Genomic DNA, 24,447 nt, shown 5'->3' on the forward strand with positions numbered 1-24,447 from the left:
CAATCAAAAGATTTTGTCCAAATATTGTGCTGCCTTTTTGGGATGGCTTTTAATAACTTTGTGATCTCTTTATTTATCAATGGTAGATGAGGACTTAGAGTTTAAGTTGTGGTCTTTTGTCTAAGCCTTAGACCAAAACAACATAACTCACGATTGATGGCACAACACTGCGTCTGTGCTGTTTTAGATTTAGCTCAGTGTCGGACCCACATCTGGACCTTCAGTATGTCACCTTTTAAGGCTATTTCTGAAAACAAACAACAAAGCTATAATACAATGACTGTTTACTGGCAAAAAATTTAATTTCCAAGTTTTTAAACAACTCACAAAATTTCAATTTAGTGTTTATCTTGGCTAATGTTGGGGGATGAAGAAATCCAAAGAAATCCAAAAGTTTCTCAATGGCTGCTCTACTACTGCAACCTTTTAAAAAATAATAAAATACCACTGACCAAAAGCAGACAACACTTTCTAATTATTGGCCCCTCCAATAAAGATGTGTAAAAAGCCTGAAGTTAAACTGCATTAGCAAACATTCATAATGAGATAATGATTACTAACAAAATCTCAGATGCCACATTTATATAAATAGTACTCTTAATACAGTGTATTTCAGTTTGGTCAATAGGACACAAGTTCATCAAATGCAACATTTCACAAGGTTGGTGTGTACGGAGAGAAATATCTGTCATAATTTGTTCTTGTACAATTCCTTCAGGTCATCTAACGCTCAGCGTTAGAGATGCATTTACTTTCCTCAGCACATCCTTCAGGTTTTAACAAGATTTGGGTCTGGAAGTAAGTGGATTTTGTATCTGGTAAACAATTAAGATTTTACCAAATGTATAAAATCTTACTTTATCTGACGGAACAATTTCCTTCAGTTTTCTTGCAGAATTCACCAGATTTATATTTAAAATGTTCTGGTATTGCAATGGGTTTTTCATGCTATTTACTCTTTCAAGTTTCCAACAGAAACAGGCCCACAGCATCACATATCCTTTACCATACTTAACAGTATCTACGAGGTACTTAAAAAAATATTTTTAAAAAATCAGTGCTCAGTAATGTATAATTGGGAATCTTATCTAATATCTAATTTTTTTATCCATTCGTCACTAGGCCAGATGAAGACACATGTTTTATCTTGCCTTGCACAGTGAGCAGGTTGTAAGCAGGTAAAAAAAAATCTACCTTTGTAGTGAATGTTGGGAAATCAAGTGTGCTTTGCACCCAGTAGAGGCTCTCAATGAGCCAACTGGATGTTTCAGACTCATGAAACTCTCATGCAGCGGTGTTATTATAAACATGGGTGGGTCAAAAACTCAAACACTGCCTTTAGCAAAATTAAAATAACTTAACACCTAAGATTCCTATTATTATTATTCCACTATTCTTGGAATATTCTAACATTTTTCAGTTTTTATGTTAAGTTTTAAAAAACTTTATGTTGGGATTTTCCTCATAAAAAATAGAAGAGATTTGGGTAAGAAAGTTATGAACTTTGCTAAGTTTTTTTCTGAGCTCAATGAAGCTGTTTGGATAGCTATAGTTAAATTCCTTATCTCTGGTATAAAAAAACAAAAAGAAAAAAAAGAAAAATTATTCACTATTACACAAGACAGTGTTAGGAATAAAAAAATGTGTAGAGCTGTCATGATTTCTGCTTGTGTGTTGAAGGTTGTAATTTTTCATATGTGTTAAAACTGTCCTGCATTACTTGTTCTCCTATATCATTGTGACTCAGATTAATCTCAAGAATGGAAATTTATGTATTTGTTTTTCATAAAAACATTAGCAGACTTGCTTGTGGTGTTGTTGACAAGGGGATGCGGTTATGTGTTTATTTGCATGTAAAGCAGAGAAATGTGATCAGATCATTAAGAGTGAATTTCAATACCACAAATGTAGGCAGCCTTTACCCTGCCTACATTTATCTGAATCTGCCAAGATGCAAGTTAGCACCAGGTGTGAACAGGGTCCGACTCTGAGCCTTTTGGGGTCAAACACTCCTGGAGTGTTTGGAAATCAACAATGACTGTGTGGAAAAGAGTATCACAGTCACTGTTATATACAGAACAGGATGTATGATGCTGTGGGTCTGTTTATTCTTTTCAAATAGCTGGAGAACCTTTTAAGAATGCATGTAATCATGAACTTTAAGGTTTTCAAATAAATATTTGGTAGAAAATTAAAGATGGATTGTCTCTGTGACTTTAAGCAGGATCATGACCCCAGATATCAGGAGAAAAAAACACAGTAATACACATTAACACAGGGAAATTCTGCAAAGAGGAACAGTCAAAGATCGCTCCTTTTGATTTAGTGCAATATTTATTGCACTAAAATAATTAATTAATAATTATAATTAATAATTAATTAATAATTAATAATTAATCTTTTCCCAATTGCTAATTGGGAAAAGATTAATTTAATGTGACTTTTGTGACCTTGGATACTGTATCAGCACCCCATGAATCTTAACATTAAAATTATTTGCCTAACAATCTAAGCAGTGGTATTAATGTTGTGATTAAGCACACTAGTTCTGCTGAGCCTGCAGGAAAAACTTTGTCTCTAATTAAAAAAAAAAAAATCGTTATTATAAAGCTCATAAAATTGAATTTGGTTCACTTGATCAGCACAGGAATAATCAACGTGAAGAATGAGATTTAAGTGTTTTATCTAAATAAAATGCTTTAGGTAGAGTTATATCTAAGTCATTACAAAGCTGTGACTATCAGTGGGTTCTGTTTGTTTTCAGAAATGTCCTAATGAGTGACTGTGCCTTTTGGAAAATGTGATTTTATCTGTTCCATTTTGCTAAACTATCCCTTATCATATTTCAGTAATTCATTTTAGTTTGCATTGGCAAACTAAAATATTCTAAATGGACAAAAATAAACACCATGAATTCACTAGTTATTGTGTAATGAATGTACATGACATGTTTCACATTTTAAATTCAGTTATTGAAAAAGTAATTATTAAATAAGACAAAAGTAAATATAACAAGTTAATGCATTTAAATGGACCTTTTCAATCAAACCCTTCTAAAGGCAAAAATATGTGGCAATGTGAGAGTTTGTTTGTCCAGCTGTTGCAGCCATCCAAAGTGCAAACTGGGCCTCAGTCAACAAACACACACATTCTTATTTGTGTTTTGTTTTGTCCAGAGACAAGAGTCGGGGAAATCACCTTCAGTTTTTCCTGGATGACACACATTTCCAGTTTCCTTTGAGATCTGCTTTGACTGATTGCGACCTTGACAGGCTACATTTTTTGTAATCATACAATAAATAAATAAATAAATAAATACTGCAGCTTTCTTAATAGAGAAAATAGTTTTGAAGATTATCTCAATTAATTCATAGCTTTACATAATTTTCCGTGCAGTGGTGCAAAACTTTTCGTATGGAGTTCCTGGATGTTTTAAACGTAATCGTAGAATGTGTTACTATTAATTTTGCTGCACATGTCATAAACATTTACCTAACCTTTATTGAATTAAAAAAATATGCATGACAATACATGCTGATGTTTGATTTATTTACAGTTAGAAAGTGGTTGGAGTTATTAGTTTTGCCTCAATGTCCTGAAAGCTGGAGCCCTGCAATTTTTATATGTGTCACTACTTCAAAATACTTAACTTATTAGGCGCTTTCTGGACAATGATGATACAGATGCATGTCTAAAAGTTGCAGGACACGAAGTCTCATGTACTGGAGTCGATGAAGGAAAAATAGGCCGATTTCAAGCTGCAGTGACTGTTGCATCTCTTCAACATACTTCTCAAATAAAGTGAGTTATTATATGCAAGCTCAAAACTGGATTTACAAATTCATACCTCCAAAAGCGTTCCCTCCATCTGAGTGAGCTTAAACAGGATCCACAGTGGAACCATGAGAACGCAGAAGAGTCCCAGGAACCAACCCAAAGCATAGGCCCAGGTAGGGTAGATGTAGGTTTTATTGAACTTCAGAGGCTTGTATCTCACCACAGAAAAGATGAAGGTACCCTGACAAAAAAAAATGCATAGTTTTTTCTTGCAGTTTGTGTTATTAAAACATAAAATATTTTTCCTCAGAAATATTTCTAACTTTATTCTGTGCTTTCCTTTATAACTGAAAAGCGATGACCCTTTCTATTACCAATTTCTTCTGTATATGCTTTTTATCAGACATAAATCTTTCATGGTATCAAACAAATTTGAACATAATTTATCTTCTTGTTTAAAAAGGGAACTGAATTATTGGTTTATTTGCATCTCTCAATGTATTTCTAACACTATAAAAAAACGACTTAAGTTGTTAAACAAAAAACCTGCAAAAAAGTGTTCAAAAATCATCAGAAAAATCCATAGAATAATCTTCTACTGAAATAATTATTTAAAAAGGCCCTATTTTTTTAATCAGTCTATGTTTGATTTTATAATGTATCACTTTTTGGACTTTCTCTGGTTATCTTTGTCTTCTATTAGAATAAATTCAATAACTTGCAACAGCTAAGTGTGACAAAAAAGGGACAAAATGTACTTTCTTCACCGTTTACTGACTCACCAGACACACAGTGGGTGTTACGTAAAGCCAGCAAATCTTCATCACAGGCCATGGACGGTAACCAACCATGTCTTCAATGTTATCATAGAGACGATCTGCACCTGTTCACGAAAATCAGAAACCAAAGCATTTTGCACAGAGCACTAAATACAAAATTTAAAGCATGTCTAAAGTAAGATGGATTAAATCTTATTCTTCACATTAAACTGCAACAAGAATGCCTTTAATAGTATACTAGCAATGTGTGCACATTTGCATATGAAATCTCAGCTTCAAATGCAAATTTGACAAATGCTGCACAGACAGTGTGTCTCTCTGGAGTCAGGAAATCTGATCATGTTATGTGCATCCTGAGTCAGAAATTGATCCAATAAATACTTATGTTTAAATTTTATATGAAATAGTTTGACTGTTTTTGTCAATTTGATCGTGGTTTAAATTACATTTCCTGTTTAGTTGCTCTCTATTTTTGTATTAGAATTACGTTACAATGAACTAACACTTCACATGTGTCAAGCTATCCCAGGAAAGTCCTTTGTAAGCTGGAACACAATCAGAACACTTTGTCAAAACTGCTGACTGACCGCAGCAATCGCTGCTCTATGGGGAGCAGCAGGTGGAAGACGCTGAAGAACCTGAACAGTCCTCAGCGAATGGCATCGGGTGCAGCACATCCGGGATAAGATCACACATGCATTCCAAGAATTGATGAGATTCTGTAACCTTATCACGCAGCTTTCTGAAACTCTGACGCTGGAGACAGAGCTTCAAACAGAGGTCATTACTATCCAAAACCAACAATGTTATCTGTGGCATTCTAATAAAGCCTTATCTAAAGGAATGTTATTAAATTCTCATATAACTTTGATGTGTCAATAAATTGCATTATCCTGTTTTATGACTAGCTGGTGGCCATGACAAATACCACTGAAACTGCTGGTTCTAGGTACAAGTTAATATTAAGGCGATCAGAAACTTTTTCGGTTAAAGTTACTGAACTCATTATTAGTCAGCAGAGCTGTGCATCTCTGAAGCTCCTCCAGAGTTGCCAGAGGTTTCTCCTTCTCCTTCTCTGGTTAGAACACCTCTTGCCAGTCCTTTACAGAGTACTTACCCAGCCAGCACGCATGAGTGGGCCCCACTTGTGTTTGATGTGGGCTACATGGGTAATGAGTGGGCATGGGTTTTATCTGGGCGAACTGCATGGGACACATATGGTTAACCTAAAATGAGACCCATATGGGCTGGCCCATATGGGCTAAATGCATGGGCCCTATTCAGCAACTAGGTGGGCTATCTGGGAATGGGATAGTACTGGGCAACACTATATGGGGCCCATGTGGTTTCAGTATCATGGGCCCAACATGGGAAGCCCATGTGGGCTGACCACATTGAACCCACATGACATCAGCATGGGCTGACCATATATGGGTTAGACCTGGGTGTGGATATGTGGGCCCCAGTCCTTTTTTAAGTGGGCTATCTGGGAATGGGATAGTACTGGGCAACAGTATGTGGGGCCCATGTGGTTCTAGTATCATGGGCCCAACATGGGAAGCCCATGTGGGCTGACCACATTGAACCCACATGACATCAGCATGGGCTGACCATATATGGGTTAGACCTGGGTGTGGATATGTGGGCCCCAGTCCTTTTTTAAGTGGGCTATCTGGGAATGGGATAGTACTGGGCAACAGTATGTGGGGCCCATGTGGTTCTAGTATCATGGGCCCAACATGGGAAGCCCATGTGGGCTGACCACATTGAACCCACATGACATCAGCATGGGCTGACCATATATGGGTTAGACCTGGGTGTGGATATGTAGGCCCCAGTCCTTTTTTAAGTGGGCTATCTGGGAATGGGATAGTACTGGGCAACAGTATATGGGGCCCATGTGGTTTCAGTATCATGGGCCCAACATGGGAAGCCCATGTGGGCTGACCACATTGAACCCACATGACATCAGCATGGGCTGACCATATATGGGTTAGACCTGGGTGTGGATATGTGGGCCCCAGTCCTTTTTTAAGTGGGCTATCTGGGAATGGGATAGTACTGGGCAACAGTATGTGGGGCCCATGTGGTTCTAGTATCATGGGCCCAACATGGGAAGCCCATGTGGGCTGACCACATTGAACCCACATGACATCAGCATGGGCTGACCATATATGGGTTAGACCTGGGTGTGGATATGTGGGCCCCAGTCCTTTTTTAAGTGGGCTATCTGGGAATGGGATAGTACTGGGCAACAGTATGTGGGGCCCATGTGGTTCTAGTTTCATGGGCCCAACATGGGAAGCCCATGTGGGCTGACCACATTGAACCCACATGACATCAGCATGGGCTGACCATATATGGGTTAGACCTGGGTGTGGATATGTGGGCCCCAGTCCTTTTTTAAGTGGGCTATCTGGGAATGGGATAGTACTGGGCAACAGTATGTGGGGCCCATGTGGTTCTAGTATCATGGGCCCAACATGGGAAGCCCATGTGGGCTGACCACATTGAACCCACATGACATCAGCATGGGCTGACCATATATGGGTTAGACCTGGGTGTGGATATGTGGGCCCCAGTCCTTTTTTTAAGTGGGCTATCTGGGAATGGGATAGTACTGGGCAACAGTATGTGGGGCCCATGTGGTTCTAGTATCATGGGCCCAACATGGGAAGCCCATGTGGGCTGACCACATTGAACCCACATGACAACAGCATGGGCTGACCATATATGGGTTAGACCTGGGTGTGGATATGTAGGCCCCAGTCCTTTTTTAAGTGGGCTATCTGGGAATGGGATAGTACTGGGCAAAAGTATATGGGGCCCATGTGGTTTCAGTATCATGGGCCCAACATGGGAAGCCCATGTGGGCTGACCACATTGAACCCACATGACATCAGCATGGGCTGACCATATATGGGTTAGACCTGGGTGTGGATATGTGGGCCCCAGTCCTTTTTTAAGTGGGCTATCTGGGAATGGGATAGTACTGGGCAACAGTATGTGGGGCCCATGTGGTTCTAGTATCATGGGCCCAACATGGGAAGCCCATGTGGGCTGACCACATTGAACCCACATGACATCAGCATGGGCTGACCATATATGGGTTAGACCTGGGTGTGGATATGTAGGCCCCAGTCCTTTTTTAAGTGGGCTATCTGGGAATGGGATAGTACTGGGCAACAGTATATGGGGCCCATGTGGTTTCAGTATCATGGGCCCAACATGGGAAGCCCATGTGGGCTGACCACATTGAACCCACATGACATCAGCATGGGCTGACCATATATGGGTTAGACCTGGGTGTGGATATGTGGGCCCCAGTCCTTTTTTAAGTGGGCTATCTGGGAATGGGATAGTACTGGGCAACAGTATGTGGGGCCCATGTGGTTCTAGTATCATGGGCCCAACATGGGAAGCCCATGTGGGCTGACCACATTGAACCCACATGACATCAACATGGGCTGACCATATATGGGTTAGACCTGGGTGTGGATATGTGGGCCCCAGTCCTTTTTTAAGTGGGCTATCTGGGAATGGGATAGTACTGGGCAACAGTATATGGGGCCCATGTGGTTTCAGTATCATGGGCCCAACATGGGAAGCCCATGTGGGCAGACCACACTGAACCCACTGTGGGTTCAGTGTGGTCAGTACATATCCACGCCCAGGTTGGACCTGGGTGTGGATATGTAGACCCCAGTCCTTTTTTAAGTGGGCTAAATGAGACAAAATTGTAGAACAATGTACAGGGGTTGGACAATGAAACTGAAACACCTCTTATTTTAGAGTGGGAGGTTTCATGCCTGAATTGGACTAGCCTGGTGGCCAATCTTCATGAATTGCACATTGCAACAGTAAGAGCAGAGTGTGAAGGTCCAATTAGCAGGGTAAGAGCACAGTTTTGCTCAAAATATTGCAATGCACATAACATTATTTGGGACATACTGGAGTTCAAAAGAGGGCAAATTGTTCACCAAGACAGCAAGTCTTTGTGATTATCAAGAGCCACAGTATCCAGGGTAATGTCAGCATACCACCAAGAATGACGAACCACATCTAACAGGATTAACTGTGGATGCAAGATGAAGCTGTCTTAAAGAGATGTTTGGGTGCTAACCTGGATTGTATCCCAAAAACATAAAACCACGGTGCCCAAATCACGGTAGAATTAAATGTGCACCTCAACTCTCCTGTTTCCACCAAAACTGTCCGTCGGGAGCTCCACATGGTCAATATACACAGCCGGGCTGCTATAGCCAAACTTTTGGTCACTCGTATCAATGCCAAACGTCGGTTTCAATGGTGCAAGGAGCGAAAATCTTGTGCTGTGGACAATGTGAAACATGTATTGTTCTCTGATGAGTCTACCTTTACTGTTTTCCCCACATCCGGGAGAGTTACGGTGTGGAGAAGCCCAAAGATGCATTCCAGCCAGAGTGTTGTATGCCAGAGTGAAGCATGGGGGTGGATCATTGATGGTGTGGGCTGCCATATCATGGCATTCCCTTGGCCCCATACTTGTCCAAGACGAATTGATGCTGTATTGGCCTCAAAAGGAGGCCCTACACCACGCTAATAAGTTTTGTGGTCTAAAACCAGGTGTTTCAGTTTCATTGTCCAACCCCTGTAGTTAACCTGTCACTTTCAAAATTTTGACTGTATGTCAAAGCAAAAGCTGCAAGAGCAAGATTCTCAAAACTTGGAAAGAATTACCCGAGATGTCAGCTTTATAGTCTTTGCCAAGGCAATTGTTACTCAGCTGGCCTCTAATGGAGTTGATGTAAGGTAAATTGTAGAATTTAATTTTTTCCTTGTAGGAAACCTCGACGATAGTAAAGGTTGGTGACCTTGACCATTGTCGAGGTCTCCAGGACGAAGGTGACCTCGTCTTGGAGATCACCCAAGGATATATTTTGCTGATAGAACAGAACATCCATGTCTTCCTAATGTTTGAACCTAAAACATGTTCACTGTGTGATATCTATGCCTGGCTCATTTACAAACACTAGGCTTCCAGAGGACCAGGATATTAAAACATTAAAAATAATTCTACAATGCTTTATTTTTTTAAACCAGTTCAGTAGTATTGCTCTAGCCACACTTTGAACCCTTAACATTTTTTCATGTTATTATTTTATGCTAGAACAGTCCAGTCCAGTCTCCAAGCCAGTACGCATGAGTGGGCCCCCCTTGGGTTTGTAGTAGGCCATATGGGTAATGAGTGGTCATGGGTTTTATCTGGGCAAACCTCATGGGACACATATGGTTAACTAAAATGGGACCCCTATGGGCTGGCCCATTTGGGCTAAATGTATGGGCCCTATTCAGCAACAATGTGGGCTAACTGGAAATGGGACAGAAATGGGCAACACTATTTGGGGCCCATGTGGTTTCAGTATCATGGGCCCCACATGAGAAGCCCAATGTGGGCTGTCCACATTAAACTAACATGACATGAGCATGGGCTAACCATACATGGGTTGGACCTGGGCAGGAAATGTAGCCCCTAGTACTTTTTTTCATGGTCTAAATGGGACAAAATTGTAGAACATTTTAATCGACAATGTGGTTACCCTGTCACTTTCAAACTTTTCACTGTATGTCAAAGCAAAAGCCAGTTCAGTATTGCTCTTGCTACACTTTGAACCCCTAACTTTTTTTTCATTTTATTATTGCAGTCTGAATGTCTTAAAACATTTTTTTGAAATAATCTGTTTGAAATATATACGTAAACTCATATTCTGGTGCTTACTCAAAATTAAGCACAGAGTGGTCATGGTTGAGCTTTAGTCCTTGTTTTATTTTTAATAATAATAACTTTTTATTTTATTTTTATTATTATTTTTTATCAATTGGATGTTTAGACATCCATAGAGTTTACTGCAGCCTGTTCGCAGCAAGATTTAAATTTTTATTTGGACAAATAGTTCAGATCAGACCATTGTGAAAAATATCACAAAATGTTTAGAAAATAAACAAAACTCATTAGCAAGTGAGAGACAAGAGTAAAATTTTGAGCATCTGTTTTTTCATATATTTGCAAACATTTTCCAAGTCATCAGTATAAATAAAAATAAAAAATAAAAAAACGTAACATTTCTGTTAATGATTCATTTGGTTCCAATTACCTTTTTGTTCATTGTTTGCTCTGAGGCACCGTTGCCAATAAAGGTTGGTGAATTGAAGTACCGGTAGGCACTTTACACATCCACTGAAGAAAATAGTTCCAAAACATATTTGAATAAGGAGGACAACGAAATGTATTTATTTACATTGAGAACTTTTGCTACATCGGTTTTACATTTGTTAAACCGATGTAGCACTCTCAAAAATTAATCTTGTGTTTCTTGGAAAACGTAAAATGACCCGCGGATGGATATGGGGTTTCAAAATCAAGCCTGTTCTCTTCATCAGTCCGTTGGCGCGGAGTCTGCCTGTTGGCTGATCTACGAAAGAATCTGTAAGTACATTTCTTCTGTTTTACCTAGTACCAAATTTTAGGGAGAGATTTTAAATCGCTTGTTAAAAAAATTGTTGCTCGTAACAAATCGGACGACAGTATCCCAAAAGAGACTTAATTGTTATTGTTATTTTTGCTTTTCTTTAGGGTGATACTTTTTCTGATATTGCTAACACACACAGCTACACACAATAAGCAGATTTTAGTGCAGACCGATTTCAAACGCAGCGTTGTGGGCCAAACCATTTTCAAATACCGCCGCCATTCTATTTGTTGAGCTGCCATTGGTTCATTTGAGCGCCAACGAGGCAGAATGAAATCGGTTCACTGAAGAATCTATGTTGCTAGCAGAGGTTGTTACAAAGTGTCTGGACACAATAAAACCATTTGTATGATTTAAAAAGAGTAACTATTGTGCTTTCATTCTATGTACTTGGGCTTTTAATAATCTTTCTCACAGTCACATCAGCATGCATGGGTGGGTCTCATGTATGGATTCAGGCTGGTTTGGCTGGGACCCATGCAAGATTATTATTGTCGTTTTTTTCAATAAAACTGCATTGAATCGTTTAGCTTTGGCCTATATAGGTAATGATAAGAGGGCATGGGTTTTATCTGGGCCAACTGCGTGAGGCTCAAAAGGTTAACCGAAATGGGACCCATATTGTTGGCTCAATTGGGTTAAATGTATGGGCCCAATTCAGCATTAACGTGGGCTAACTGGGCATGGGACAGAAATGGAACACTATATGGGGCCCATGTGGTTTCAGTATATTGGGCCTAAAAGGTTTTTTGTAAATAGGATGAAGGCATTGTAGTTCATATTTTTAAATTCTTTTTTTAATTGTTGTGTGACACTTTAAAGCGTTTTGTTATGTCAGAGTTTATTTCAATCTGCCGCTATTGTGTTGGTCTAGAGTAGTCATCAGTGTCAGGGTTCCTGTGTGTGTATGTGAGTGCGAGTGTCGCATCTTATTTCAGCGAGGATCTTTGTGAGGAGCCCATGGAGCTTGGCACAGGTGGAGGAGCAGCAGAATCTTCAGTCTACGCTAGATTGACTGAAGATTCTACTGGTGTATGCTAGATGGTTGCATACACCGGTAGTCACTCTGGCCTCTCCTGTTGTGAACAGTTTTCTGAGAACGTTTCTGTGTCTACTAGAAGTCACCTGGTCTCTGTGTTTGTTCGATCCTAGGGGTTTTGTCGCCTCATTCGAGAACTCACCAGTGAATACCTGCCTGCTCGCTCCGCCGATTCCACTGCCTCCACTCCACCCTTCGAGTTTCCAGCTCTCTTCCATTCCCACCTCGCATTTACCTTCGGAACCGCTGCACACCCTCTCTCAGGAACCTGGCATCTCACACCCACGCCTCGAAAGACCCGCACCGAAGTAAGCCTGTTCCTGTTTCCCCTCCGATCACTCATTCTAAGCCCGTCATAACTAAGTTCTCGTTTCAGGCCAACCTGGTCGAGTGGTCCTCACCCTTCCGCTGATGTCCGGGAAATAGATTTTATTTTGTCCTGTTGTAAATAAATCACTCACTCATCCCTATCCAACGTGTGGTTACTGCATGTGGGTCCGTAAATTGAAACCCATCATGTCAATCAGTGGCCAAGCCTGAAACAAATATTGAAAGATGAAGAAATTCTTTTTGATATTTTTGCAATATTTAGCTAGCAGTTATGTGAAATGTACTTATATTTAATTGTAGCTCTAATTTTTTTATATGTACAATGTTTTAGGCTTTATTAGTTACATTTATAGTGATTTTCTAAACTTCTCTTAAGAGTAATACTACTGTCTTAGTCCTGTCACGTTAACAAAGAAATTAGGATAATTGCAAAACTGTTCAGTGTTTACAATATAAGGCTTCAGTAGTTAATCTATACAAAGGCTGTTTTGCCTTAATTTTTTTATTTTTTTGAAAAGTCTAAATGTTATATTGCACTAATAACATATATATTTTTGCAGGCTTCAAGAGGATCAGCGTGTGAAGATCACTTTATAATGATTTGAAAAAGGTAGATTAATATGTTAGTGAAATTAAGCACATAAGAGTGATATAATGACAAACTGATGAACAAAAACAAAATGTTGTCCTGTTATTGTCATTGTACTTAAGGTTGCCATGGCTACAGAAATTGGAGGAGCATCCTTAGATGACACAATACAACCAGCTGTGCGATTCCTCATGTCCCATGAACTGGAAGTCCAGTTCAACCTTTTTGGCCAACATTGGAACAAGCTCTTGGACCTGCGTCTCTTTGATGTTTGTATGGTAAATATCAGTTTTTATTGTCAGAGTAACTTTTTTTTCACTTTTCTTTCTTAAACATATGTTAATTTATTTTGGTTGTTTTATGCTTTTGTTTGTTATTTTTAGTAATGTTTTTAGGTTAAAAATTGAGTCTTCAATTTTTGGTTTTATTTGAACAGTATTCTTTCACTGTTGTTAAGAACTTAAAAATTTGAAGGTAATATTGTTTGCATTTCAAACAATATTAAAATAACCACAAAACCACGATAGAACCTAGTAGTTGATTTATATAGATGGATATATTTTAAATTTACAGTAAGAATATAGTTTCTGTACATAATAATGATGACTCAAGAGTCCTTTTGATTATGGCATATCTCTGCAAGCATTTTTGCCCCATGAAGGGGGAGATGCAAATCTCATGAATGTTACATTGTGCTAAAATGAAACACTAATACAATTTCTACCTTTGCTTGTTATTTCAGGGGACTTAAAAGAAATTATCCATCTACAGAATCACACAAGCATACAGCAAAGACTCTCGAAGTGGTTTACTGGAGCCCGAGTGGAAGTGGAAATAGACTAGAGAGACTGCCAGTTCAAACTCAGGTTGGGGAGGTCTTTCAAGATGGACAGTTTCAGTAAAGTATGAGAGATTTCAAATTTAAGCATGCATATGGCATGTAGGTTATTTTTAAAAATGTTTAACAAAAATGTATTGTGAAAGATCTATATAGGTGTGTATATTCACATTGTGTGTATCAATGTGAATATACGTGTATAAAGTTATATAGATAGTATTTAGATGTATACATTTATAGACCTGTAGGAAAATATGTAGGTGTCTTTATTTGTGTGCATCTATAGATATATATTTATAGATCTGTTTATAAGTTTGTTATAGTAAACTAGCTTCTGTTATTTTCAAAGATGTCGTGAATAATTGCAGATTTCTTTTTGTGGCACCATTCCCCTGAGTATTAATGAAGTTCTAATAATTGCTGTAGTGAGGTAAAAAATAACTCCTGACAATATTTTAAATTACTAAATAAAAGCCTTGAGCAAAATAAATTTTTCATCTCTTTTTTTTAATTTTTTATTTGAACACGTTTTAAGCTGGACTTTGGATTGTTGATCAAGATTGCATATCTATGAATGTAATTCACATCCAGGTTAGATGAGAATTGTTCCTACAGGATTAAGGCATCTGGGTCCGCTGAAAGCCCAGTCAGCACCATTGAAATCAACCTGGGCAAACCCATGTGGGGCCACCATGGAAACCGTGGACAAACCCACTTGTTACCCATATTCTAGCCCAGTTCAGACCCAATTGGGACCCACGTAAATATTCCTGACAGCACCCTAGTGGGCCACAGATGGGCCCACTAGGGTGGGCCCATGTGGGGCCACCATGTGAGTTAACCACATGGGCCCCACTGAAAGCCCAGTCAGCACCCATTGAAATCAACCTGGGCAAACCATGTGGGGCCACCATGGAAACCGTGGACAAACCCACTTGGTACCCATATTCTAGCCCAGTTCAGACCCAATTGGGACCCAGGTAAATATTCTTGACAGCACCCTAGTGGGCCACAGATGAGCCTCATGTAAGTTAACCACATGGGCCCCACTGAAAACCCAGTTAGCACCCATAAAAATTTACTTGGGCAAACCCATGTGGGGCCACCATGGAAACCGTGGACAAACCCACTTGGTACCCATATTCTAGCCCAGTTCAGACCCAATAGGGACCCACGTAAATATTCTTGACAGCACCCTAGTGGGCCACAGATGGGCCTCATGTGAGTTAACCATGTGGGACCCACTGAAAACCCAGTCAGCACCCATTAAAATCAACCTGGGCAAACCCATGTGGGGCCACCATGGAAACCGTGGACAAACCCACTTGGTACCCATATTCTAGCCCAGTTCAGACCCAATAGGGACCCACGTAAATATTCTTGACAGCACCCTAGTGGGCCACAGATGGGCCTCATGTAAGTTAACCATGTGGGACCCACTGAAAACCCAGTTAGCACCCATTGAAATCTACTTGGGCAAACCCATGTGGGGCCACCATGGAAACCGTGGACAAACCCTTTTGGGACCCATATTGCCTGCCCACTTATATCCCATATGGGGCCCACCTAGGTGTGCTGGCTGGGTATGTACTGATATAAAATTCAGTGTGAATAGTCTGAATAGTGCCATGTTCATAGTGGAGAACCGCAAAGCCAACATCAAGTTTCTGAGTGTTGGGATTTTAAACACTGAAAATAGGCAAATGTTTCAAGATAGATTGAGGAACTTACCATATATCCATCCGATTGCTATGGATTGACACACTGAAAGTAGGAGAAGATTATTGCCACTGCAAACATAGTGATCAAAGAGTTGCAGGAAATATAAGCCCCCCTACAGGAAGATGAAAGGCTCACCGTTAGGTCAAATACAAAAGCAGAAGACTCAAATGTCCAAATTATCAGTAACTCACACTTCCAAACAGCAAGTTTAGTTATCGGATTGAGTGTGAACTCAGAGTTCTCACCTCTGTGACGAGGAGGAGGCCAAGAAAGAAGCAAACAGCGCAGAGACAAAGCAACAGCAGTTCTCTGCGATAAGCTCTTCGAAACACAGAGGGGAACATATCTGTCACTGAGGTCATCAGGCACTCCAGGCTCACAAACTTATGAGACAAATACACAAATTAAAAACTAACACACGTCACCAGATCGAACTAATATCAGACTTTTTGACTTTTTAATTCAGACAAAGTTGGGATAACGGTGTGGGGGGCGGGGGGCGGATTTCAGACATCACATGTATTGCTTTTCCATCAGACATCGAGATGAGCTGTGCAACACAGATGGACACATTGAGAAGGTTTCCTGTCCATCTGAAGGACAAATGGTGTGATGAAGTGAGGTATCTGACCTGTGTTTACTATTCTTACCTTAACAGTTTATTTTCTTATGTCATGCACTCAGTTGTACTTTATGTCAGCACACATTAAAAGAAAAAATGAGCAGAGTGCTAAGCATTGGAGCCAGCAAGCAGTGAAACAATCCAGGTTTGCTAAATAAATAAATTCATTGGGATATTGTTAACATTTTACCTGTGTGTCTGCACCCAACAAGATGACCATGACAAAGAAGCAAACAGCCCACAGCTGAGGCAAAGGCATCATGGCTACAGCACGAGGATAAGCAATGAATGCCAAGCCGGGTCCTGTTGGAATTAGTGCAGCATATTAAATGCAGAACAAAAAAATAACTGTCATTTTCACCCTACTTACTGGAAACATAAAGTCAACAATGAGCTGCAAAACTGGCAATAAGTAGCTTACTGAGTATGTGCTTAAGTTTCTCTCTCTAAATGTCTGAATATATTTATTGGGACCTACACTAAAACCATTTAATATGTAATTTCAGAAATATTATTCTAGAAATGTTTGAGTTCAGCATATTTAAAATGTAACTTTCCCAAACATGTTCAAACCATAATGTTCCCTGAAATCAACAAACGCAACAACCATTGTGTCCTACATATTAAATCAAAGTGGCACTGATGACAGGTGTGTTACATGTTCAAACAAAAGCAGACATCTTACCAGAAGCAGCCACCTGGGATATTGGTAGTCCTTGTTCATATGACATAAATCCCAAAACAGAAAAGATGGCGAACCCTGCCACAAAACTAGAGCCGCCGTTCACCAGACACAGCACAAACGTGTCCCTGGGAATGCAGACCAAAATATTTCTCATGTTTGAAAATAAAACTAAATAGAAGAAAAACATTTATAAAATCCACAGAAAATATGTTTTACATCTGATGTTTTAAAGTTTATTGTAACGTTTAAAATGTGTTTTCAGCTCTAACAATTTCATGTTTAAAATTATACAGTTTATTAATGAAAATAAAGAACATTCAAGTTGCTTTCCCAAAACAGCTTTGTTCACTTCCTTTGCAGCCGTTGCTAAAGTTACGGACAGAGTAGTAATCTGGAAATTTTGCAAAAATATTTAGAAAGTTTGAAAAATTAACTGCAGAGTAGCAACCTATAAGTTCTGCCAAATAAAAGCAGCTTTGCAGACAAATAAATTACCTTAATCTCCTCTCTACTACATTCTTATAGCACAGTATTATTATTTTGAATAAAATTGTACATTAAGATTTGTTTAATGTTGTAAATACCAGGAATCCAACTTGATTTAAAAGACACGAGGCATTACAACTTTGCTAATTTGCCAAAGACAGGTTTCTTCCAAATTAGTAAAACAGAACAGAAGAACAATAACTAGGGAATTAAATGACTAAATGCAAAAGTATTGCACTTACTTGTAACAATCGTTGTTATACTGATTGTAGCTTCCCAGAGCTGTCAGACTCCCCTGACAAATGCCAAAAGAGAAAAGGACCTGTGCGCCTGCATCCATCCAAACCTACACAGACATCAGCACAGCATCAGTGAAAAAGCACTTCAGAAACTTCTGTGAAAGAGGAAGTCTGTTGCATCTAAGGTGTTTATTTGGCTCAGACTGCCACTGGAAGCAACCAAGCTGGGAGCTTTTCTTTGTTTTTGAATTTATTACTTACTTGAGGGTCCACCAACCTTGTTGGATCAGGATATAGGTAGAAAGCCAAGCCATCTATCGCTCCTGGCAACGAGAGCCCACGGGCCAACAGAACGACTAACATCACATAGGGAAACGTGGCAGTAAAGTAAACTACCTGTCAACACAAACGTACGCATCAGATTGTGCGTGAAACACTGGAAAACACAGAATTTAACAAATTTTTCAAGAACAATTAAGCATTACAAGTGTTGTTTTTATGTTAACAGAAATTGTGCAAGTATTTTGCACCAAATTTATGAAACTATAAAGCAATAAATATTTATGGAAAATCACCACACCTATCAGCGTGTGTGAAATTCCCTTAAAATTAATGTAACAGCACTGACATTTTTGCATTTTTCTAATATAACTTTTAAAAACATAGACAATAAGTTGATCATTGAACTATTAATTACAGACGTCTGTCTTTTTGATCATTTGAAGAATACATAAAATGTGATTCAACATGTGGAGATCAATTTCTTTTCACCATTTCTCGAAACAGAAAAGACAAGAACATGAAAAGAACATAAGCTGATTTGTATTTGTTGGAAAATATGTACAAGTGCAACTCACCTAACTTGGATATAATATCTACAGTAAGTGTGGAGTTTGCACTAAATTTCAAATATGTAGGAGAAGATGTGGGCAGTAATTGGTGGCCTATGCCCAAGCAGAGCTACACAGCAGTGTCCCTCCGAAACTGTTCCCACATTTTCAACACTTTTCAGAAAGGTTCAGGCACCTTCCATTTTTTGTCACAAAAATGTAAATCTGGCACCTGTTTTGTAAGGTCTATGTGAGATCTTTACTTTTCTCTCCATAAAAATGACCCAGAAGCCTAAATATCTCAGACCTCTGGCCTGTGGTCACTAAACACGGCGTGTTTCGCAGCCAATCAGCTCTTTGCAAGCTTGTTTTAAAAAAAAAAAACGGAACTCCAACATGATTGTGCAGAATGAAAGAACAGGACACGGAACAAAAGATGTGGAGAGAAAAAAAAAAGTAAGAACAAAAATAGAACATTCAGCAAAAGAAAGTACAGAAATAAGATAAACAAGAGGAAGTCTGTCCCCTTTCTGATTTCACAGGGTAAGCATTCGTGGAATGATGGTTTATAGCCAATTACATGGTTTAAATGTGAGTGATTTAAATTCACTATTTGCTGTGCAGTCTTGTATTCTTTTTTTTTTTTTTTATCTGTGCAAACTTTGATCCCCTGCAACTTCAAAGCTTAAAGCTCTGCCTTTTGGCGTTTTAACAGATTTAATGAAGCTGCATTCACAGCTTGTTTATTCACTTTGCTTAGTGAGGAAAAGGTTTTCTTCTTTGCTGGATCAAGATTAGATGTTCTAGATCTGTTTCTCCCAAAGCTTGCTACAATACTTGAGAAAAGAAGCAGATAAAGAAGTAGTTAAACTGAAATTTCACCAAAAATTCTCAAGAGAAGAAAATAACATTTACACATTCACATCATAAATGCTCCAGTGTTTTGGTTCGTCAGACGAATGCTCCAAATTTATTGCTTTCTCTTTTAACTTAGTGCATGTAAAGTCTGACAGATCTCAAATCCTTTAATCCCTCTGACGTGTTTCACTTGCTCTAAAACATGTTTTGACTGCATGTTGAGGTTATGACAACAGTTCCCAACAGTAAATTACCACACCCAAAAGTTGCTCCTTATGAGTCAGCCCAGCTCTTATGACCATATAAAAAAATCTGAAAAAAACTCATATCTGCCGAAGAAACACTGCATATTTTCTGGGATTATTCTGTGAGTTGCTGCCCTTAAATTTAAACCAATAATATTTTTAGAGAGATCCTTACATGTGGTCCAGCTGAATTAGGTGTATTTTGCATCAAAACAATGCTAAAATAATTTAAAATGCCATCAGTAGCCCATTCTAAATGGCAAAGCGTCACAGCGTTTCCTGAAGCGGTAGCCTTACCTTTCCAGTGGATCGCACTCCTTTCCAAACACAAAAGTAGCAAATAATCCAAGCGAGTAACAGGCACAAGACCAGCTCCCATCTTAAGCTACCAATTTCCTCAATCCCCTGAGAAATGCCCAGAACTCTTCTCCTAAAAAGATAAATATATGCATGATGTTGCCAAAAGAGACTTAATATGAAATATCCCCAAAATGTAAGTACAGACATTGCAATATTTCAAAATAATCTAAATGTGGTGCATTCAATAAAACCCAAAAGAATTTGAGAAAAAAAATTGTTAAAAAACAAGCAAATACAGTTTATTTTTCACTTTAAAATAAAACACTAAAAACTGAACTAGAAACACAGTTTATTTTATCAAGTTTTCCAAACTTAAATGCACACACTTCATTAAAAAGAGGGGTAAGTATTAATGTCAACTGGAAACATGTTCATTGGTGGAGTTAAACCTTTCCTTCAAATGTTCGTATGATGACAACACAAATTGTGTGTGCTGTTATTTTTAAAGCAAGTTTAGACTAGTAGAAAAACCTAGAACCTGTTTCCTAGATATCATGGTAATTGATGCTGCTTTGCAAAAGCAACTGATGCAAGCAGCAATTTATTTAAGAGCCTAATTTGGTTTGAAGAACAGGTCTGGAGGGATGTAGCATGAAGAGGCAACAGCTGAAATCCTTTCACTCAGACTATTGGCAACACAAAACACAATTTTAAAAGAATTCACTAGAGAAAAGCTGCCAGTGGTTTATTGAAAAACAAAATCAACAGCACCAGTTTTACTTAGAAAGTTTAAAATAAAGTCTGCATTGAAACTTTATTTAAATAAATAAATACTGGTTTAATGAAGCGGAAGGAACAGGAATTTGACAGACTACGTCAATTAGCACTGCAGCACAGGATGCTGTTAGAGGAACTTAGAAAAGTAGCAGGTTAAAACTTCTTTGAGCCTTTGCTTCCAAAGTACATGTGATGTTTATGATTTGTTAATTAACTTTGATATTTGGCAGCTACTTTGCTAAGTGCTTATTACAGTGAGAATGTTTCACACTAAATGTGTGCTTAAAGTGTCCAAAGATGGAAAGGTAGCAACAAATTACAGAAGAAGAACTCAACTCTAGATATAGATAGTGCACTGTGGGCACAACATTATGACCACCTATCAAATAATGAGGTGCACACCCCAGTTTCACTGCTAACAGGTTGGATCAGCTGAGATACGGATTGTCCTGATGTCAGCATCAGATCCTCTTAAGGTCTGTAAGCTGCCAGTTGTGGCCCTCATTGCTCAGACTTGTCTCCTCTCAACTTCCCAAAATGCTCAATTAAATTGACATCTGTGAAATATGTGAAGTCAAGGCAACACCTCAAACTTGTTGCGCTCCTCAAACAATTCCCAAGCAGCATACAAACATGCAAAAATGCTATTTCCATGAAAAGATGGAAATAAGGTCTGCCAATAGATATAGGCTAGAGATATATGTAAAAGTAGTAACTGTATGGATGGCAAGATCCAAGGTTTTATAGCAGAACATCATGTAAAGCCCCCTAGTGCTTTTCATCTTCTAATAGTGCATCCTGGACTCCTGTGTGGCTTTAGTGAACAACACACACACACCTGGAATCACGTGACATAAAAGAAATTCTGTTTCCTTAGATTAGTCAACTTTTTTCACTGATCCGGGGTCAGCTTGGTCTTCCTGACAGGTCTCCAACTTGTTTCATGTTCATCAATGAATCTTGACCTCTAATGACTCTGGACCTCTTTCCCTAGATACTGACCACTGCAGACTGAAAACATCCTGTAAGAGTTGCAGTTTTGGAGAAGGACCGACCCGGATGTCTGACCATCACTATTGAGACCCAATTTGGTCATTAAAATCCATAAAGGATCCATAAATGTATGCATGTTACAGGCAGATTATGTCATTTTAAAGCAAAATAAAGCAACTATGTGACCTTGAGTTGTTATAAAATTTGTGTCTATATCAAACATCATTTAAAAGTAATTTGACTCTAAATTTACACCTTGAAATTGGGCATCTGTCTCTTCAAGAAGCTTCTACTCTTTCTGACCTTGTGCCTCCATATTGCTTCTCATTATGCTGTCAACAATTGTTCTTAGGAGGGAGAGAGATGCTCTGAGGGGAAACTCAGCTGGAAGAAATGTGTGGAAAAAGGCGTCGCTTTGTTTTAATTTAAGTAGTGGCGTCTCTCAGGTTTAGTTACGTATAGGCAATACAATATATCTAAAACATGGCGGACTGATCAGTAAAGCATGAATTACACTTACTCCCAGAACTCGGTTGCAGGTGTTGTTGCATTTGTAGCTGCTGTCCAGTTGGATGACAAGTTTTTCTTATCAAATTCAACACAAGACTCTGATTAAAGAAAAAAATCAATCAAATAAGCGTGCAATGCACTGTGTATGTGAGAAATATATATTAATTTATTTTAACTTGTCAAATTTAATTCAAATTTGATAATTTAGTGCTTCTGGTCAGCACTAAATTTCAAGTGAGAAACTGAAGTTTTTGTTTGGAAGATATGTTCACGATCAAGAGTGGTATTGTTAACATTATAATTCAGATCAACATTAACAAAACATTTGTATGTTTATGTTCTCTTTTTTTGCTCTACCTGTGTTCCAGGAGTTTCTGCAGCTGGCCCATGGAATCTCAGCGCTGAAGGATGAGAAAAGGTAGAAGAAAGCCCAGGCCTGGATGACAATGTATGACACAGCAGCGTATGCAATCACGATCTGCGTGGCGTACCCGATACCTGAAGGCACAGAATAGGTAACTTTAGGAAAATGACTCTGCAACATTTGCAGCATTTTGCAGAAATAACTCAGCTTGCTTCAGTGTGTTTTGTGAAACAAACATTGCTAAATGTTCAGATGTCCTTCAGTTCCTTAGCAAAGTAAATCAATGAATGCTACTCTCATAGCAAGGGTATAGAGTTACTCATATAACAATCAGATCACTTATTTTAAAAGGAAATCTGATGTATTTATCTACAATAAATCTTGGACCAAACAAATTCATTAACATTTAAAAAAAAATAAAAATAACAAATGCACTTCCAGTCTGATCTCTGATTGCTACTTGCAGCATCTTGTGAAAGCATTTATAGCCTGAACGTAACATAGCAAATGTTACATCCCATCAATTTTACTGGAATTCTATGTGATAAACGTAGAGCATAATTTCAATTTTGTCATTGTTGTTTTAGAACATACCCCTGTTTCAAACTTAACCACATCCTAGTAATTGACCTATCTGTTGTAATTTGTCAAACTCAGTTAATTAAGCTGAGCAGACCAACTCTGAGCCACATACAGTCAGTCACAGCAAAAGCTCAGCCAGGACACGTGTTTACTCTATGGAAGGAGAACAGTAAGTTGTTGTTTACAAATGCTTTCTAAGAAACCTCCAGGCAGACTCTAAAGCAGTTGGATAGATTTCATTTAGGGGTTTCCAAATAAAGGAGGCTGAATACACATTTATTTGTTACGTTAAATATGCATAAATAATTGTCCTCCTCCAAACAAGTACATGCTTTGTGTTGATCCATTCTCTATAATCCTAGTAAAACATTTCTAATATTAAAAACATAAAATATTTAAAACATTGTTATTAAACTCTCTATTTTTTTTATTTTTTTTATTTGTGACTTTTTTTGCCCTTTCTGTAGGGGCCTGGTATTTTCAGCTGTCTCTTCTAAATATAATCAGACCCTGTGGCGTCCTATTTAGACATCACACTTTACCACATAGATTGGATAACTGCTGCATGTAAAACCACGGCACCTGAACAAGATTTAAAAAAAAAAAACTTTTTTGCTAATCCCATCAACCATGCAGTGTGCGTGACAGATTGCATGCTTGAAACACAAAGTTAAGAATTCGACGCCAGTTTCCCTGAGGCCCAGACACCACAACGTGTCAGAACCTTCAGAGTTTATTGCAGCTTTAATGCCTTTTCTCACCTTCAGATCTTGATAAAATAGGTGTGAAAGATGCTATAATTCAGTGTACACATTCTTCTGCGTGTCTAATAATCCCTCACATGGAGCAGCTGAGCAACAACAGACAGTTTGTTGTGTGCAAAGTTTCATCAGGTTTCCCAGAGTTCACACGTGCTAATTATTAATCATAGCTTAACAACGGACAATTGTGCTTTGTGGGAAACTTCTTTTGCTTGTTCGTTTGGGAATGAACAACAGATTCCTCTTTGTTCTCATGTGAGACTCTGTATTTTGGGTTATTTGGACTCAAACTCCTATTTTGATGCCAGCGACAGGAAACTTCCATTGGTCTTTTCAGATTAAGGGCACGCCTAATTTTTAGCTGCTTGTAGATTTAGATGACTGCAGACATTTGTAGATATTATTTAAGTTGATGGCTTTATGTCTAGACACATAAATTCCCTCTTCATTGGCCCTGTTACGATAATCCAGTCTCATGCAAAAAAAAAAAAAATAGATACATTGTATTGCATTTATTTTAATATTATTGTATTGTAATTACAAATTCCTCTCCAAACAGAAAAATTTTATTTTTCCAGTTTTTTGATTACAAAGATTGTTACATGGAATTTT

General features: G+C 38.6%; 1 protein-coding gene and 1 long non-coding RNA gene across 3 annotated transcripts in view; one reads left to right on the forward strand and one right to left on the reverse strand.

The window, feature by feature from the left end:
• LOC129353985 (sodium- and chloride-dependent GABA transporter 2-like) overlaps positions 1-24,447 on the reverse strand; it is a 29,233-nt gene that overhangs the window by 693 nt on the left and 4,093 nt on the right. For both annotated transcript variants that reach the window (XM_055023443.1, XM_055023452.1), the window contains exons 4-14: positions 22,486-22,626; positions 22,139-22,226; positions 19,846-19,978; positions 17,877-18,011; positions 17,619-17,722; positions 16,891-17,015; positions 16,396-16,508; positions 15,829-15,966; positions 15,593-15,695; positions 4,560-4,660; positions 3,848-4,018 (exon numbers count right to left, since the gene is read on the reverse strand). In XM_055023443.1, the coding sequence (XP_054879418.1) occupies positions 3,848-4,018; positions 4,560-4,660; positions 15,593-15,695; positions 15,829-15,966; positions 16,396-16,508; positions 16,891-17,015; positions 17,619-17,722; positions 17,877-18,011; positions 19,846-19,978; positions 22,139-22,226; positions 22,486-22,626 (1,352 nt within the window). The remainder of the gene's footprint in view (positions 1-3,847; positions 4,019-4,559; positions 4,661-15,592; positions 15,696-15,828; positions 15,967-16,395; positions 16,509-16,890; positions 17,016-17,618; positions 17,723-17,876; positions 18,012-19,845; positions 19,979-22,138; positions 22,227-22,485; positions 22,627-24,447) is intronic.
• LOC129354120 (uncharacterized) lies at positions 11,794-13,256 on the forward strand. Its single transcript, XR_008605121.1, has 3 exons — positions 11,794-12,412; positions 12,995-13,044; positions 13,146-13,256. It is a non-coding gene; the product is annotated as an uncharacterized LOC129354120 (long non-coding RNA).

The sequence above is a fragment of the Poeciliopsis prolifica genome, unplaced genomic scaffold, assembly GCF_027474105.1.
Source record: "Poeciliopsis prolifica strain line A6 unplaced genomic scaffold, Auburn_PproV2 SCAFFOLD003, whole genome shotgun sequence".
Classification (NCBI taxonomy): Eukaryota; Metazoa; Chordata; class Actinopteri; order Cyprinodontiformes; family Poeciliidae; genus Poeciliopsis; species Poeciliopsis prolifica.